This window comes from Panulirus ornatus, chromosome 33, assembly GCF_036320965.1.
Source record: "Panulirus ornatus isolate Po-2019 chromosome 33, ASM3632096v1, whole genome shotgun sequence".
Classification (NCBI taxonomy): domain Eukaryota; kingdom Metazoa; phylum Arthropoda; class Malacostraca; order Decapoda; family Palinuridae; genus Panulirus; species Panulirus ornatus.
The window spans coordinates 9,051,889-9,072,598 of record NC_092256.1 but is presented as its reverse complement, the minus strand read 5'-3'; the positions used below and the strand labels follow the sequence as shown (position 1 = coordinate 9,072,598).

At 41.2% G+C, this 20,710-nt stretch overlaps 1 protein-coding gene across 1 annotated transcript in view; it reads right to left on the bottom strand.

The window, feature by feature from the left end:
- Positions 1-20,710, bottom strand: part of LOC139759429 (sodium-dependent nutrient amino acid transporter 1-like) — a 105,396-nt gene that overhangs the window by 20,088 nt on the left and 64,598 nt on the right. Inside the window, exons 7-9 of the mRNA XM_071681536.1 lie at positions 16,498-16,633; positions 11,984-12,118; positions 9,355-9,458 (exon numbers count right to left, since the gene is read on the bottom strand). Coding sequence (XP_071537637.1) covers positions 9,355-9,458; positions 11,984-12,118; positions 16,498-16,633 — 375 coding nt within the window. The remainder of the gene's footprint in view (positions 1-9,354; positions 9,459-11,983; positions 12,119-16,497; positions 16,634-20,710) is intronic.

Sequence of the window (20,710 nt, the reverse complement as noted above, 5' to 3'; positions counted from 1 at the left end):
GTGGGAGACCAAATTGGAGGTGGAAAGATAGAGTGAAAAAGATTTTGAGTGATTGGGGCCTGAAAATGCAGGAGGGTGAAAGGCGGGCAAGGAATAGAATGAATTGGATCGATGTGGTATACCGGGGTCAACGTGCTGTCAATGGATTGAATCAGGGCATGTGAAGCGTCTGGGGTAAACCATGGAAAGTTCTGTGGGGCCTGGATGGGGAAAGGGAGCTGTGGTTTCGGGCATTATTACATGACAGCTAGAGACTGAGTGTGAATAAATGTGGCCTTTGTTGTCTTTTCCTAGCGCTACCTTGCACACATGAGGGGGGAGGGGGATGTTATTCCATGTGTGGCGAGGTGGCGATGGGAATAAATAAAGGCAGACAGTATGAATTATGTACATGTGTATATATGTATATGTCTGTGTGTGTATATATATGTGTACATTGAGATGTATAGGTATGTATATTTGCGTGTGTGGACGTGTATGTATATACATGTGTATGGAGGTGGGTTGGGCCATTTCTTTCGTCTGTTTCCTTGCGCTACCTCACAAATGCGGGAGACAGCGACAAAGCAAAATAAATAATATAAATAAATAAATAATATATATAAATATATATCCACCTCTGACACACACACATATATATATATATATATATATATATATATATATATATATATATATATATATATATATATATATATATATATTATTTTTTTTTTATACTATTCGCCATTTCCCGCGATAGCGAGGTAGCGTTAAGAACAGAGGACTGGGCCTTTGAGGGAATACCCTCACCTGGCCCCCTTCTCTGTTCCTTCTTTTGGAAAAAAAAAAAAAAAAAAAAAATATATATATATATATATATATATATATATATATATATATATATATATATATATATATATATATATTATCCCTGGGGGTAGGGGAGAAAGAATACTTCCCACATATTCCCTGTGTGTCGTAGAAGGCGACTAAAAGGGGAGGGAGTGGGTGGCTGGAAATCCTCCCCTCTCGTTTTTTTCAATTTTCCAAAAGAAGGAACAGAGAAGGGGGCCAGGAGAGGATATTCCCTCGAAGGCCCAGTCCTCTGTTCTTAACGCTACCTCGCTATCGCGGGAAATGGCGAATAGTACGAAAGAATATATATATATATATATATCCCTGGGGATAGGGGAGAAAGAATATTTCCCACGTATTCCCTGCGTGTCGTAGAAGGCGACTAAAAGGAAGGGAGCAGGGGGCGGGAAATCTTCCCCTCTCATTTTTTTTTTTTCAATTTTCCAAAGGAAGGAACAGAGAAGGGGGATGGGTGAGGATGTTTCCTCAGAGGCCCAGTTCTCTGTTTTTAACGCTACCTTGCTGAGGCGGGAAATGGCGAATAGTATATATATATATATATATATATATATATATATATATATATATATATATATATATATATATATTATCTATTTATTCATTTTGCTTTGTCGCTGTCTCCCGCGTTAGCGAGGTAGCGTAAGGAAACAGACGAAAGAATGGCCCAACCCCTCCACATACACATGTACATACATACATGTCCACACACGCAAATATACATACCTATACATCTCAACTTATATATATATACTCACACAGATATATACATATATACACATGTACATAATTCATACTGTCTACCTTTATTCATTCCCATTGCCACCTCGCCACACGAAATAACAACCCCCTCCCCCCTCATATGTGCGAGGTAGCGCTAGGAAAAGACTACAAAGGCCACATTCGTTCACACTCAGTCTCTAGCTGTCATGTAATAATGCACTGAAACCACAGCTCCCTTTCCACATCCAGGTCCCACAGAACTTTCCATGATTTACCCCAGACGCTTCACATGCCCTGGTTCAATCCATTGACAGCACGTCGACCCCGGTATACCACATCGTTTCAATTCACTCTAATCCTTGCACGCCTTTCACCCTCCTGCATGTTCAGGCCCCGATCACTCAAAATCTTTTTCACTCCATCTTTCCACCTCCAATTTGGCCTCCCACTTCACCTCGTTCCCTCCACCTCTGACACATATATCCTCTTGGTCAATCTTTCCTCACTCATTCTCTCCATGTGACCAAACCATTTCAAAACACCCTCTTCTGCTCTCTCAACCACACTCTTTTTATTACCACACATCTCTCTTACCCTATAATTACTTACTTAATCAAACCACCTCACACCACATATTGTCCTCAAACATCTCATTTCCAGCACATCCACCCTCCTGCGCACAACTCTATCCATACCCCACGCCTCGCAACCATACAACATTGTTGGAACCACTATTCCTTCAAACATACCCATTTTTGATTTCCAAGATAACGTTCTCGACTTCCACACATTCTTCAACGCTCCCAGAATTTTCTCCCCTCCCCCACCATATGATTCACTTCCACTTCTATGGTTCCATCCGCTGCCAAATCCACTCCCAGATATCTAAAACGCTTCACTTCCTCCAGTTTTTCTCCATTCAAACTTACCTCCCAATTGACTTGAACCTCAACCCTACTGTACCTAATAACCTTGCTCTTATTCACATTTACTCTCAACTTTCTTCTTCACACACTTTACCAAACTCAGTCACCCGCTTCTGCAGTTTCTCACCTGAATCAGCCACCAGCACTGTATCATCAGCAAACAACAACTGACTCACTTCCCAAGCTCTTTCATCCACAACAGACTGCATACTTGCCCCTCTTTCCAAAACTCTTGCATTCACCTCCGTAACAACCCCATTCATAAACAAATTAAACAACCATGGAGGCATCACATACCCCTACCGCAAACCTACATTCACTGAGAACCAATCACTTTCCTCTCTTCCTACACGTACACATGCCTTACATCCTCGATAAAAACTTTTCACTGCTTCTAACAACTTGTCTCCCACACCATATATTCTTAATACCTTCCACAGAGCATCTCTATCAACTCTATCATATGCCTTCTCCAGATCCATAAATGCTACATACAAATCCATTTGCTTTTCTAAGTATTTCTCACATACATTCCTCAAAGCAAACACCTGATCCACACATCCTCTACCACTTCTGAAACCACACTGCTCTTCCCCAATCTGATGCTCTGTACATGCCTTCACCCTCTCAATCAATACCCTCCCATATAATTTACCAGGAATACTCAACAAACTTATACCTCTATAATTTGAGCAATCACCTTTGTCCCCTTTGCCTTTGTTCAGTGGCACTATGCAAGCATTCTGCCAATCCTCAGGCACCTCACCATGAATCTACATACATTAAATAACCTTACCAACCAGTCAACAACACAGTCACCCCCTTTTTTCATAAATTCCACTGCAATACCATCCAAACCCACTTCCTTGCCAGCTTTCATCTTCCGCAAAGCTTTTACTACCTCTTCTCTGTTTACCAAATCATTTTCCCTAACCCTCTCACTTTGCACACCACCTCGACCAAAACACCCTATATCTGCCACTCTATCATCAAACACATTCAACAAACCTTCAAAATACTCACTCCATCTCCTCTCATCACCACTACTTGTTATCACCTCCCCATTAGCCCCCTTCACTGAAGTTCCCATTTGTTCCCTTGTCTTACGCAATTTATTTACCTCCTTCCAAAACATCTTTTTATTCTCCCTAAAATTTAATGATACTCTCTCACCCCAACTCTCATTTGCCCTCTTTTTCACCTCTAGCACCTTTCTCTTGACCTCCTGCCTCTTTCTTTTATAAATCTCCCACTCATTTGCATTATTTCCCTGCAAAAATCATCCAAATGCCTCTCTCTTCTCTTTCACTAATAATCTTACTTCTTCATCCCACCACTCACTACCCTGTCTAATCTGCCCACCTCCAATGCTTCTCATGCCACAAGCATCTTTTCTGCAAGCTATCACTGCTTCCCTAAATGCATCCCATTCCTCCCTCACTCCCCTTACCTCCTTTGTTCTCACCTATTTCCATTCTGTAGTCAGTCTCTCCTGGTACTTCCTCGCACAAGTCTCCTTCCCAAGCTCACTTACTCTCACCACTCTCTTCACCATCAGTGCTTCCCTAAATGCATCCCATTCCTCCCCCACTCCCCTTACCTCCTTTGTTCTCACCTATTTCCATTCTGTACTCAGTCTCTCCTGGTACTTCCTCACACAAGTCTCCTTCCCAAGCTCGCTTACTCTCACCACTCTCTTCACCCAAACATTCTCTCTTCTTTTCTGAAAACCTCTACAACTCTTCACCTTCGCCTCCACAAGATAATGATCAGACATCCCTCCAGTTGCACCTCTCAGCACATTAACATCAAAAAGTCTCTCTTTTGTGTGCCCATCAATTAACACGTAATCCAATAATGCTCTCTGGCCGTTTCTCCTACTTACATACGTATAATTATGTATATCTCTCTTTTTAAACCAGGTATTCCCTATCACCAGTCCTTTTTCAGCACATAAAACTACAAGCTCTTCACCATTTCCATTTACAACACTGAACACCCCATGTATACCAATTATTCCTTCAACTGCCACATTACTCACCTTTGCATTCAAATCACCCATCACTATAACCTGGTCTCGTGCATCAAAACCACTAACACACTCATTCAGCTGCTGCCAAAACACTTGCCTCTCATGATCCCTCTTCTCATGCCCAGGTGCATATGCACCAATAATCACCCATCTCTCTCCATCAACTTTCAGTTTTACCCATATCAATCTAGAGTTTACTTTCTTACACTCTATCACATACTCCCACCACTCCTGTTTCAGGAGTAGTGCTACTCCTTCCCTTGCTCTTGTCCTCTCACCAACCCCTGACTTTACTCCCAAGACATTCCCAAACCACTCTTCCCCTTTACCCTTGAGCTTCGTTTCACTCAGAGCCAAAACATCCAGGTTCCTTTCCTCAAACATACTACCTATCTCTCCTTTTTTTTCATCTTGGTTACATCCACACACATTTAGACACCCCAATCTGAGCCTTCGAGGAGGATGAGCACTCCTCGCGTGACTCCTTCTTCTGTTTCCCCTTTTAGAAAGTTTAAATATAAGGAGGGGAGGGTTTCTAGTCCCCCGCTCCAGTCCCCTTTAGTCGCCTTCTACAACACATGAGGAATGCGTGGGAAGTATTCTTTCTCCCCTATCCCCAGGGATATATGTATATATATATATATATATATATATACACCTGTGAAAAGACACTCAGTTCACAGGTACAGTATTCCACTTGGAACTGTCGAAGGCTATTCTTTGATAGAATCAGCAAATGGCATGCTATGCTTTAAACAAAATTTACTTTACCTCAGACTCGAGCAATTCTATAGTAAGATTTGACACAGAATCAATGTCTATTCATGCAAAGATTAGCCTATGATGCTGTAAGGGTTGTTGAAAGTAATAGCAAGTTTTACATATACAAAGTGACAAACATGGATAACAGTGCTCATATAATAGTTTGCCATGTCTTTATACCTATACAGATATGCCCTGGCATAAACCAGATATCTAATTATCAACAAATGCTTAAGGGAAGGATATAAAGAATTTAAACCTAAACCAGTGATAAAAACCACATTGCCTATAACCAAAGATGATGTATTCATTTGTGCAGTTCCCATGTTAAGGTCTAACAGAGGATATCATATCAAATAAAAGCAGAGTTGTAACAGCCAATAACTGTAGAGGGGGACATAATGCACCAGAGTGTTAAAGACTCTTGACCTAAATTTCTGAAAAAGGTCGTCTTTGGAGGTCAAGGATATGTTCAAATATACAAACTGTCAATTTTACTACACTGAGTATCAATCATTCAAGGCAATGTTACCAACCATTGGATAAAAAAAAATTCTATGGTCTTGGGCATGTTTGTAAATATTTTTTTTTTTCTAATTTGCTTTGTCACTGTCTCCCGCCTTTGCGAGGTAGCGCACGGAAACAGACGAAAGAAATGGCCCAACCCACCCCCATACACATGTATATACATACACGTCCACACACGCAAATATACATACCCATACATCTCAATGTACACATATATATGCACACACAGACACATACATATATATATACACACAATTCACACTGTCTGCCTTTATTCATTCCCATCGCCACCTCGCCACACATGGAATAACATCCCCCTCCCCCCTCATGTGTGCAAGGTAGCGCTAGGAAAAGACAACAAAGTCCACATTCGTTCACACTCAGTCTCTAGCTGTCATGCAATAATGCCTGAAACCACAGCTCCCTTTCCACATCCAGGCCCCACACAACTTTCCATGGTTTACCCTAGACGCTTCACATGCCCTGATTCAATCCATTGACAGCACGTCGACCCCAGTACACCACATCGATCCAATTCACTCTATTCCTTGCCCACCTTTCACCCTCCTGCATGTTCAGGCCCCGATCACTCAAAATCTTTTTCACTTCATCTTTCCATCTCCAGTTTGGTCTCCCACTTCTCCTCATTCCCTCCATCTCCGACACATATATCCTCTTGGTCAACCTTTCCTCATTCATTCTCTCCATGAGCCCAAACCATTTCAAAACGCCGTCTTCTGCTCTCTCAACCACGCTCTTTTTATTTCCCCACATCTCTCTTACCCTTACATTACTTACTTGATCAAACCACCTCAAACCACACATTGTCCTCAAACATCTGATTTCCAGCACATCCATCCTCCTGCGCACAACTCCATCCATAGCCCACGCCTCGCAACCATACAACATTGCTGGAACCACTATTCCTTCAAACATAGCCATTTTTGCATTCCGATATAATGTTCTCGACTTCCACACATTCTTCAAGGCTCCCAGGATTTTCGCCCCCTCCCCCACCCTATGATTCACTTCCGCTTCCATGGTTCCATCCGCTGCCAGATCCACTCCCAGATATCTAAAAACACTTTACTTCCTCCAGTTTTTCTCCATTCAAACTTACCTCACAATTGACTTGACCCTCAACCCTACTGTACCTAATAACCTTGCTCTTATTCACATTCACTCTTAACTTTCTTCTTTCACACACTTTACCAAACTCAGTCACCAGCTTCTGCAGTTTCTCACATGAATCAGCCACCAGCACTGTATCATCAGCGAACAACAACTGACTCACTTCCCAAGCTCTCTCATCCCTAACAGACTTCATACTTGCCCCCCTTTCCAAAACTCTTGCATTCACCTCCCTAACAACCCCATCCATAAACAAATTTGTAAATAAATATATCTAATACCACTGTCGTTCATGCTGGGCATTTGTAGTAGTAGTATGCGCCATACATATATATTACCAGCTAAGATATATATGTTTTGAAGGATGAAAGTGTTTCTCTACCAACAGCAAAACCTTATGAAAACCCAAGAGATCACATGCTTAGTGAGAGTTAAAACACCAAATTTTCCCCAAAAACTGATTACACCCATAAAGATTAATCCCTTCTTACAATCTTAAAACAAAACAGTGCTGGCTGATGCTCCTTCACAAGTAATTAACTAGCAAACAGAGCAACACCGAGGTTCATCATGTCAAGGAATGTTGTAACAGTTTTAAGAGACCAACCATTACCTACACTCACTTACCACAGGCATCTCTGTCTCAGGCCTGTTACTATCAAGAATCTGGAGCTAGGTTTTCAAAGAGGGAAGAGGAGAAAGGAAAATATGGGGATGCTCACAGAGATTTGCCTATAGTAAAGAAATGATTCTTTATCTTTCTGAACCTACATTTCTCACCTTCAGACAGATCCCTATGAACATCTATCTGGGATCATGTCCATATAAAGGAGAAAAAGAAAAAGCCTTCAGAAAGGACCTACGCTAATGACCGTGGCCCCTGTACCTAAAAATTCTCTTCTCAACACAGCATACCCAAATCCATAGAAGGATGGGTAACTGGATACACAAAAATAGGTAAATGATGAGGTAATGTATTTATCAAATGCAAAACACTAAATAACTAAATCTCAGCCAAAGACAAGTTTCTTAAAAAGCCAAAGCAAAAGTAATTTTTCTTTCATCATAGGCTCTAACAGGCTGCCCTGGTAGTGAAATCAGTGGCAACTTATTCTGAAGAACTGTCCCTTACTGACAAAGGCTTGAAGGAACATGGGTAAACAAAAATTTTCTCGTATATACTTTTGTGTGAGACAAGGGAAAATCTTTAAGTGCTGACATGGAATAAAGTATCCCATCCAAAAGGGAAGATATTCTAATTATCTACATGTTTTGCTTTGAGCAAAAATATTTCACTTCGATTTATCTTTACCCATGAAAAACCATCTTCAAAGATAAGGTAGCAAAAGATCCAGGATCTTCAACAGTCTCCGGTTAGGACAAGATGAACTTATTGATTTCCTCAGAAATATCTCAACGGCCTACTTGCAGAGTGCTAGAAACATTAATATCATATTCACAGCCAAAGGCTCCTCCAAAACATGCTTATATGAAGCATCAGTGGTACTGGTTTTATTCCTGCTATAAAACAGAGTAAAAGAAAGATCTGGATACAACCATTCTGCTAGAGGTAATTCATTAAAATCTCTCAGAAAGGCCCGAGATATTTTCCAAACCATACAGTGATAGCAAACATCACATGAAAGATAATTTGCAACGCTTTATACACAGAGCAATTTCTTAAATACTCCTGAGTGAGAAAGTAGGAAGTATTTGGAAGGCATCCTGGGTATCAGGAGGGTTAGTGACAGCTGTGAAGTTAGCCAGCACTTCAATGGTTATCAAGCTGCACTCTCCTGATGAAGGTAACAGTCTTTTTTTTTTAGCCTCACTCACATGTGGGCAGTTGGCATTCTGTCCACAAACATACCATCTCTCCTAGTTAAGCATAACATTTGACAATACTTAACTCATACAATTCATACTTCATAACTCTATATCTTCCTGCAGTGAGCACTGTGCACTAGTCTTAACCTTCAGGCAAAATGACATGAGCAATAGATAATAGTAGTAGGTAGGAACATTCTACAAGAGCATTAGGTAGAAATATCAGGTAGAAACATGAGGTGGGAGCATTATGTAGAAATAGTAGGTGGGAACGTTATTCAACATCATCTCGGATAATGTAGTATGATAAAGATGAAGAAAGCCGATATATTTGACTACCATTTCAATGATCTGTTGCCAAATTAGAACTATGTTTTTGTATTTGTTATGAGAGTTAGAAGAAAGATGTTTGATTACAATGATTATCTGATTATTTCCTCTGCATATATAATATATCAAAAGATGAGTAAAACTACCAGAACTTGTTTGATATTTTGGATGCCAATGGATGATGATCAGAAGCTAGTACTTGAAGAGAAAGTTTCTAGAACATCCTTTGGGAATTTTTACCTGTACACATTATGCTTAAAATTGTTGAAAGAGGCAAAGTTGATGATGGCGCCAAATCCCACGGAAAGACTGAAGAAGGACTGCGTCACAGCAGCGTACCACACCTGCAGGGCCAAAGCACAACAAATGTTACTCTTCACTTTTATTTGAAAATGTTCTCATATAAACTTTCTTTAACGACAATATTTGCAAATAAGACTGCATGACTACCTTTAAACTTCCACCAATATGAGACATGAGAAATGCTGAAATGGCCTAACAATGAGCACTAATTGAACACTAGCAAATTAGCCACACACAATCAAATCTTATATACATTATCAAACCAAGACTGACAACTACATCACTGAAGCAAAAGCTTTCACAATATACCGCAGTTCTATACAAGCAAATCTAAACATAATGGGGGAGATGAGCCTCCCTACTTTTCAAAATCTATTTCTGTTTAATTACTTTGAAATTTTGACTACTAATGCTTAAACACAGTTTCAGAGAAAATATACATCATTTCTTTTTCTAGACTACTGGTTGGTCAGATTTTTGGTCTTGGGCTTATCAACTGTCAAGGTCATTAAGGCCATCAACATCATTACCACCTACTAGTAATTTTGAAGTCTTCAGGTTTTCAATACAATTCTCAGACCATACATGGTTTTCCTGCATATATGACTCTTAATTTTCTAGAATGTATGTGTGTATAAGTGTACAGATTCACAGACTATGCCTGGTATGGATTCTTCAATAGCAGCCAGTTCTCAGGTTGCCATTACCAGGACAGGTCAGCTCTTTTGTGACTGTCAGTGTAATGACCTAGTTTAGGTGGATGAATGTGTCATGTATGATATATTTTCCTAAAAGTCTCGTTACCAGCTCATGAAGGATGGCTACAGTTTCTGCTGTTGTGTGTAACCCTACTGATAGATGATCAGTTTCAAAGTATCATTCCAAACTATCTTGAAATCCACTGACATGAAGTATGTTTACGTAGCATTAACATTAGTCCCTACATAGAAATACGTGTGAATTCTTTAATTGTTTTCTTATTTGGAGGGGCCTGTACACCAATATTCTATTCAATTACCTGTGCAAGTGATCTTTTGATAAATTTATCCAAAAACAACGTCCCTCTACAGAAAACGAGTTAAAAATCCTATTACTGGAATAACTAGTAATTGGATTACACCTCCACTTTTTATTGAATCCTAAGAAAATACATGTGCATATAAAACTAATTTAATCTAGTATCAGTTTCAGTGCATTTATCTTCCGAGAAAAAAAGGAAAACCTTCTGCATGTCTACATGAACATTTCTTTTTTGTGACTAATTAAAATAAGCAAGGGAAATGCAAGTGCTCATATGCTAAGTAAAAATACTCCTATCAAAAAGTGCAATGTTCAATATAAATTCTGAGATGGTGAGACAAAAAAGCATTAGATATTTAAGTATTAGAAACCAATGTCACTCAGGATGTTCATTGACTTGCTAATACATGAGCTTTATTTCTGAACAATTTTGATTTTCACAAATGTCTTATGCTAAAGGTACTTCAATTACCACTCCCTGTTAGATTAATGACATTTGTATCTTAACAAATGTATACCAAAAACCTACATAACTGCTCTAGAAATTCTATTCCACAAGGATATGTGCAAAGCATAAGAGAAATAATAGAAACTTTCGAAAGTAAGTACAGTTGGTAGGCAGTCAACTACCAGGGAGGTATATTACCACTATTACCAGTCTGGGTATTGAGAAGAGTGACGGATGCATAGAGAGCCAGCACTTTAGTGGTTGTCATGTTGCACTCCTCTGACCCAGGTAGCTGTCTTTTCTTTCTCTTTCACCCACATGTGGACTTTTGGAATTCGGTCCGCAAACATACAATCTCTCCTTGTCACACACAACTAGATTTTCCTGTGGTGAAGTGCTATGTGCTAGTCCTGCCTTTTGGCAAAATGACAGAATCAGTAGACATGTTGGCTGGAACATGAGGTAGGAGCATTATGTAGAAACATTAAGTAGTAGTAGTTGGAACATTAGGCAGTAGCATTAGGTAGAAGATATCAGTAGGAACTTTAGGTAATCGCCTCCACAAACAATGCACAGGAGTTGCCCGCTGCCAATGACTTGTGAAAGTCGAGGCTCTACAGGATAAGAAGTGGCAATGGAGTTCACAAGTTATGTAGACTCTTGCCGTGGCCACCCTCTTGTTCCAACTGGGAACAGGCGTCAGAGATACAAAAACTTTTGGATGAGGTCGAAGAGATTACACTTACAAGAGCTTATACTTGCACCGAGGTTGAATAGGTTCTACTCACACCGGGATACACAAGTCTCTACTTACCTTCTACTCACACCGGGATACACAAGTCTCTACTTACCCTACAGTCAGGGAAAATACTAGGGTCAAGGAAACATTTACAGGAAGGTCAAGGAACCACAACTTACAACAGGATAGAATAGTTTCTATTTACAGAGGGGTAACGGAGTCTCTACTTACACTAGATTCAAGGGAACGAATAAAAAAGGGGGGTCAAGAATCTATATACCACTGGAGTACACAAAGTCTAATTACCCTGAAGGGTCAAGGAAACTCTACTTCCAGTAGGCCCAGGAGCCTCTACTTACATTAGGATCGAGGAGCTTATCCCACTGAGGCGTTATGAAGTACAGGATGCCATTCACAGCGCCGGGAAGGGTTACCCCCCTGCCTAGCAGCGTGAAGAGAACCACGTACGGGAAGAGCGCCGTGAAGTACGCCACCTGTATGTAACAAAGCAAAACCGGTTGTAACATTTGCTATATGCTGAGCATCTTGCAAACACAAGCTACAATCGGGATATCAATATACCTTGAAAAAAAAACATTTAATAATACAAGATTTTGCAAGGAGGCCACGTTAACTTAATAAGAGGAATAGGAGACATGATCCCCGAAATTAGATTCTAATGCTGGTGGCTTGCTATTCGCCACTATGACGCCATCTTGACCAGCAACACCGTCCGTGGCCGTCAGATTGCTCTGCTCAGCAAATTTTAAGATAGGAGAAGATTAGCGATGGGATGTCATCGTTTAGCTGTCCATACGATTAGAAAAATGTCTGTATTTTAAGGACTTTTGTATCAGCATAACAGTGGTCCAGTTAATGAATAAGTAACTTGGTAAACAATTATGGGGGAAGCAACCAAGAGGCCAACCACAGCAGTGTGTCGACACATAATAACCAAGAGACCTTTTATCATCATATTTAGTACAGTGAATGACCGCTCTGGTGATCTACATGCTCACAAATGAAGTATCAGGAATATTATTTACTTTATATACAGGCAATTATTCAACCAAAGAACCGATATTATAGATTTTGAAAAAAGGATACAATGTAAGTGTAAAGTTCTATAGTCAAAGCCATCATACCTTCATGCTCAATAACTTCAAGGAACAACACAATTCTGGTACAAAACTCCCATTTTCTAACTTATCATTTATTGCCGGACATTAAAAACAATAGGTGGCTTCCAAATATTATGTCGAATAAACTTTTTAAAAAATGAGGGTGAAATCCCTCTTCTGAAAAAATAACATTTTACCAAGAATTATCCAGACTACGCTAGCAAGAATCCTACCAACTTTTAGAGGGGAATTTTAATTAAGTAACAAATACTGATGGATAAGTTTTCACCAGTCTTGTAAATAGACAAAATAATCAAGAAACAACCGAGAATACATTATATGATGTTGATCCTACTCTAAGGGAGTTCTCACGACAGTGACGAGTCCATCTCACCCTTCGTATTAGGCCTACATCCGCCAACGTTTTCTGAAGCTATACTTTTGACATGAAAAGATTCGCCATAACACGGCCAAGGAGAGAGAGAGAGAGAGAGAGAGAGAGAGAGAGAGAGAGAGAGAGAGAGAGAGAGAGAGAGAGAGAGAGAGAGGAGAGTACATATTACCTGGGCCTGAGGATCCAATTTGGGGAGCCCGGGAATTCCCTGGGATCTCAGGAAATGTTTTCATACGTTGAAGACTAAGCATTCACATTCTGCGTGAGCTTACATGGTTAAAATATTCTTAAAACATACAGGATAAAACTGGAGTGGATTAAAAAAACACGATGACTAATGGAAAAGGGAAGGGAACCCGAAAAGAAACTTAGTTGTACCCCATGATAAAATTTCTCTCAGTAGGCCCTGTGCCATCTCTCCAGCATTTCCCTGTGCTCAGCTATGTTAGTTTATTGTACAAACCTTACAACACATTATCATCTACGTAAATATAAGCGGATAATCAAGTTTCCGAATTTTTGGCCAACACCTCTTGAATATCGGTATCAAAAATGCCGAAGTAACACATTTCGACAATTACGTCATACCTGAGGTCACAACCGAGGGACATAACACGACTCCTGAGCCAAAATAATCATTATGATATTTCTAAACAGCTCGGATGTAAGGCGAGGTTTATCCTACCTGAACGTGCCTTTTAAGTCATTCCCTATATAGACATGCGAGCTGCCAACCTAACCTATATGCCGATATTCGTAGGAACAAACTCGTTAATTATTCACATCCAGTTTCACTACAATCCTCACATTTTCCTATACGGCGAACTAAAAAAAAAAGGCATCTTACGCCAAAGGGGCAAGCCATCGTATGCGTCTTACGTCAAAGGGGCAAGCCATCGTATGCATCTTACGTCAAAGGGGCAAGCCATCGTATACATCTTACGTCAAAGGGGCAAGCCACCGTATGCATCTTACGTCAAAGGGGCAAGCCATCGTATGCATCTTACGTCAAAGGGGCAAGCCATCGTATGCATCTTACGTCAAAGGGGCAAGCCATCGTATGCATATTACGTCAAAGGGGCAAGCCATCGTATGCATCTTACGCCAAAGGGGCAAGCCATCGTATGCATCTTAAGTCAAAGGGGCAAGCCACCGTATGCATCTTACGTCAAAGGGGCTAGCCATCGTATGCATCTTAAGTCAAAGGGGCAAGCCATCGTATGCATCTTAAGTCAAAGGGGCAAGCCATCGTATGCATCTTACGTCAAAGGGGCAAGCCACCGTATGCATCTTACGTCAAAGGGGCAAGCCACCGTATGCATCTTACGTCAAAGGGGCAAGCCATCGTATACATCTTACGTCAAAGGGGCAAGCCACCGTATGCATCTTACGTCAAAGGGGCAAGCCATCGTATGCGTCTTACGTCAAAGGGGCAAGCCATCGTATGCATCTTACGTCAAAGGGGCAAGCCATCGTATACATCTTACGTCAAAGGGGCAAGCCACCGTATGCATCTTACGTCAAAGGGGCAAGCCATCGTATGCGTCTTACGTCAAAGGGGCAAGCCATCGTATGCATCTTACGTCAAAGGGGCAAGCCATCGTATGCATCTTACGTCAAAGGGGCAAGGCATCGTATGCCGTGAAAGCGTTAAAACAAGTCCGCCGTTACTGGAGGGAGAGACAACACATTATAAACAGCCAAGTGATTTAAGTACCCACATACATATACATGTGTCAACAACAACACAGCCTACATCCGGACATGACACCGTAAGAAGGTGGGCCATTACTCACTACCCGACCCTTGAATCAAGTCAACAACAACAACTTTCTATTCCTCATTGTCATCTGGGTCTAGAATTGATCTCAATGGTCCACTGTACCAGCCTCAGCTGGACCGACTGTACCACAAAGACTCTTGGAAGTCCACTCACCCATCCTTAATATGAGATTTGTGCATCGTGAACATACAATTTTACACTGATGTGTACTTTCTTATTCTATCAGTGTGCAGTAAGATAAGGCATCAGGCTCAGTAAGACCTTCATTCACATCACATAAAACACGACTTCCATTCAGTGTGAAAAAAAAAATGAATTTCCCTGAAATCTTAACTCGAAGTCAGTGTGTTATTAACTCATATATCTGGACTTTGGTAGCTGTTGACTTATTGAGTAATTCACTAGGTCTTATATACCATACCAATATGACACACTGAAAAGCTGTTTCAGCTCTGAAACCAGAGGAGGAAATAAGACACAAAACCCAGCTGTTTCGGAGCCATCTACATGGTTGTAAAGTCTGAATAAAACGGAACAGTGGAATAATCTTGTTAGTTTTATTCCCCAGGTAAGAAAATAGAATAAAAAAACCCATGTTTTTTTCTTTTACCCCAAACATTCATAAATTATAATTGATTCGACGGCACGAACTGAAGGCCGATCAAACTCAAATGAGGGTGGACGGGGAAGGTAGCGTAATGGCTTCAACCAACCAGCCATGGCGAGGGATCTAGATGGTGACCAATTGTTTACTTCCCGTGGCTGCTAACTCCACTATATCGTTACATGATCAACTGGCTGGAGTACCACCATCATTCAGTATTTCCCAGAATATATTCACATGATCATAAACCCGTAGAGGAAAAATAATCAACAGTTGCTGAAAGTTATGTTTGTGTTTTTTTTTTTAAGAATATGTTTACCTAAAAGCAGACGATTCCCTTGCGAAGACCCAGCAACGGAGAAAACAATTAATAAATACTGAGATCTATAAATAAATAATTTTGGAGCATCTTTTTATTGCAATTCATTTTTTTTTTTTTTCTCCAGTGATGTATTTTCCGTGTAATAACAGCTTGTTGTAAATAACAAACTCCACAGTGAGTTGGGATGAGGTGAAGACAAGCAGACTGACCTTGAGGTGAGGTCATGTGTAGTGATAATGAGGTGTGGGTATGTGTAATGACCCTGAGGCGGGGGCATGTGTAGTGATAATGAGGTGTGAGCGAGTGTAATGATCCTAAGGTGAGGGGGGGCATGTGTACTGAGAATGCGTAGTGAGCGTAATGACCATTAGGTGTGGGCGAGTGTACTGACTATAAAGTAAGGGATGAATGTACTGACCATAAGGTGAGGGTGAGTGTACTGACCATGAGTTAAGGGGGGGGTGAGTGTACTGACCATAATGTGAGGGTGAGTGTACTGACCATAAGGTGAGGGTGAGTGTACTGACCATGAGTTAAGGGGGGGGGGGGTGAGTGTACTGACCATAATGTGAGGGTGAGTATACTGACCATAAGATGAGGGTGAGTGTACTGACCATGTGAGGTGAGAGGGGAGGGTGAGTATACTGACCTTGCCTGAGGACTGGACGCCCTTGACCAAGGTGAAGAAGAGGACCAGCCACGAGAACAGGAGACACAGTGACAGCCGCCAGTCAGGGATGCCGATCCCATAGTCGATGTTGTCTGCTATGTTGAGCACGTAGTTACTGTGGACGAGAGGACAACGGTCGGGGGGTGGGTTACTCGGGCAGAGAGGAGTGGGGTGGGTTACTCGGGCAGAGAGGAGTGGGGTGGGTTACTCGGGCAGAGAGGAGTGGGGTGGGTTACACGGGCAGAGAGGAGTGGGGTGGGTTACTCGGGCAGAGAGGAGTGGAGTGGGTTACTCGGGCAGAGAGGAGTGGGGTGGGTTACTGGGGCAGAGAGGAGTGGGGTGGGTTACTCGGGCAGAGAGGAGTGGGGTGGGTTACTGGGGCAGAGAGGAGTGGGGTGGGTTACTCGGGGTGGGTTACCTGGCGTGGGAGGGGGTACGGGGTGGGCGATAGCACAGGGGTGGAAGGTATATATATTTATATATATATTTATATATATATATATATATATTATATATATATATATATATATATATATATATATATATATATATATATATGGGAAGATATCTACAAGGGACGTATCTAGAGGAAATTGCGCCTTATGGCAAGCACTGAAACTGCGCCCTTGGCTAGATAAAAAAAAAAATGTACATACAGTGGATGTATATAAAGATATATACAGTATAATCATAAACTGTTGAAGAATTAGGCCAAACTTAATATCTATATAAACTCTTAAAGACTTATTGGATCAAAATTGTAACGTAGAAGCGGTAATGCAACTGAGAGTAGCAAAATATTACTACAGTTGTAAAGTAAGCGAGTTTCTTTTTTCGTCTCACAAAACCAAACTGTTACAAATGTCAGTCGGGTTGCATACCTCAAAATACAAACCTGTTCAGTGGCGTTAAGTGGCCTCCTTTCAAGTGGCGCCCAGGGCACCTGCCAAACCCTAGCTACGCCACTGGTAACCCAGTCACAAAACCAGGGTTGGAGTCATTGTAATTCATCAACTTAAATGTAATCAATTCCAGAAATACTGTAATTGGAAATGAATTTGAAGTAAAAGTAATTAATTATCAAGTAATTGTAATATACTTGTAATTATCAAAGTGAAGGAGAATGGTACTGGTGACCTTGTACATGCAAAGGTAGGCAGGCGGTACTTATATAAAGTACAGCCGGTAGCAGTACTTATAAAGTACAGTCGGTAGCAGTACTTATAAAGTACAGTCGGTAGCAGTACTTATAAAGTACAGTCGGTAGCAGTACTTATAAAGTACAGCCGGTAGCAGTACTTATAAAGTACAGTCGGTAGCAGTACTTATAAAGTACAGCCGGTAGCAGTACTTATAAAGTACAGTCGGTAGCAGTACTTATAAAGTACAACCGGTAGCAGTACTTATAAAGTACAGCCGGTAGCAGTACTTATAAAGTACAGTCGGTAGCAGTACTTATAAAGTACAACCGGTAGCAGTACTTACAAAATATAGTAGCAGTACTTGCTAGATACTCTTTATTATTATCTTTATTATCAACCGTTTCAGTCCACCCAGACGAACCCATCAGTCTGATAATAGTAAATACAAAACATGACATGATCCTCAAGAACCCTACAGAGGTGAGTAATGCAGGTGATCCTGTGTATCACAGTGAGCAGAGGAGGAGGAGGAGGAGGAGGAGGAGGAGGAGGAGGAGGGGAAGGAGGAGGACGAGGAGGAGGAGGAGGAAGAGGGGAAGGAGGAGGACGAGGAGGAGGAGGAGGACGAGGAGGAGGAGGAGGAGGAGGAGGAGGAGGAGAATCATGCCAGGGAAGACTTCTGCCTCAAAGGAGCTTGTGATCCTCCTCGAACCCTTCCATGAGGCCAGGGGAAGTTGTGGAGGGCCAGGTGACCATATCTGCTACTGGACCAGTGATTCAGCAACACTCACGGGAGAATCTAATTCGTAATCATAATAGCCAATTACAGAACAACTGGCTAAAGTTCTATTGGACTCTGGGAAGAAAAAGTGGGATCCATACATGGAAATGAGAGATGTTCAAGTAGAGGCTTTTTTTTTGGATCGTAGGCTCAAACTGGACTGGCTTCCATTACAAGATCAGAAGGAACAAGTGCTGGTTTAGGTCAAGGAAATGCTCAAAGATTCGGAGGTACGTCAGGAGGGGGTCAACATTAAACAATGGATAAAGTAACATGGATGATCCAGCGGAAGTAGGATTACCTGAATCAAAAAGACCCGGACTTTTCCCCTTTATACCAAAATGTTCAACGAAATCCAACGAAATTCCAAGATCAACGAGGATCAGAGGGAAGCAGTGTCAGTGGGTCTTGTGTTGAACATGTTCCAGTGATCCAGTGTTAGACTGGAGAGATGCGTCCCCAACTTGGCATCCACTGAAGAACTTCACAACAGACCTGGGTGCACTGCTACATCTCCTCCACATCACAGCCAGTTTTCAGCAGTGCTGGAGTTTTTTTTCACTGCTAACAGAACTCAACTTGGTGTTACTTGTGTCCGTTCAGTGCTATTGATAAAGTGCAACAGTGAATTGTTTGAAAAAATAACTACCAGCTTTTTAGTTACCATCTGTTGCAACATCTATTTTCAAAAATAGTTTGTGACATTTGTTTGTAAATAAAGGATAACCATTACAATCCAAAATTATTTTTTTAAACCGAAATAATTTTTTTTTTCAAATTTGGGAAAATGTAATCATAATTGGTTTTGCTTCGTTGGTAATTCTTATTGTAATGTAAGTGCTATTCCCAAATGTATTTATGATCATAATTTATCTGAAAAATGGCAAATAATCATAATTGCAATTGAATTTCTAAAGCATAATTGCTCCAACCCTGCACAGAACTTATAATCCATGAGGCACCTCCCAACAAGAGGACACGTAACCCAGGAGATGTAAACCCTAATCAATCTAGAGGTAACAGAGGTATCTCCTCCCCCTCCCAGTCAGAGAAGTAACACATAAGAGGTAACCCAGTCAGAGATCAAGTAACACAGAAGTAACTCTCAGTCAGAGAGCAAGAAATACATAACAGGTACCACCAACATGTAATACATAAAGAGATACACCCAATGACAAGGTGATTCTTATCACACCCAATGATAAGGTAGTTATTAGATTGCCCTCCTTACCATATCGTTCCTGACCTGAACGCATTCACGGGCCGCCTGGGGTTGTTTCCACATTGGTTCGATTCCTGGTCGTGGCAACGTTATAATCACATTGCCAGGTCGAGTCACCACTGGCAGTCCTACCTCGATCATCCAACATAGGACGAACGTTTTCTATCAGAACATTAAACATATACAGAAAACGTTCGGTATATGGGGACTACTTCCGATTTTTTAATCGAGACGTGTAACTATTTCAAATCTATGTACTTTGAGAAGCAGTTCGTACATTTCTCATTAGATGGTTCATATAAATCAATGGAACTATTGATCATGCTTAACCAACGGGTCATAGTTTGCTAAGCTGTGTCGATCATGGGGCGTATATCAAAAGCGCGGATTCGAGAAAGTGACCGCGTTCGAAACTCACCCTTAAAGTACTATCAAATGCGCGGCAAGGTTAATCCGTTCACTCGCTGTGTCATTGAGAATCATTCGGTGTGTCATAATGCTTCACACTGTTCACCGAGACCACCGCGAGTGTCTGTCTCGATGGTTTCCTGTTCACAGTGCTGAAGCCCACTGTGCTCACTCTGAACCTGACACTCAATCCTGTGTTGTCATAACTTTCAGCCTAACCTAAACTGACCTAACCTGACCTAACCTACCCTAACCTAACCTAACCTAACCTAACCTAACCTACCCTAACCTAACCTACCCTAACCTACCCTACCCTAACCTAACCTACCCTAACCTAACCTAACCTACCCTAACCTAACCTAACCTACCCTAACCTAACCTACCCTAACCTAACCTAACCTACCCTAACCTAACCTACCCTAACCTAACCTAACCTACCCTAACCTAACCTACCTAACCTAACCTAACCTAACCTAACCTACCTAACCTAACCTAACCTAACCTAACCTAACCTAACCTAACCTACCCTAACCTAACCTAACCTACCCTAACCTAACCTGACCTAACCTACCCTAACCTAACCTACCCTAACCTAACCTAACCTAACCTAACCTAACCTAACCTAACCTACCTAACCTA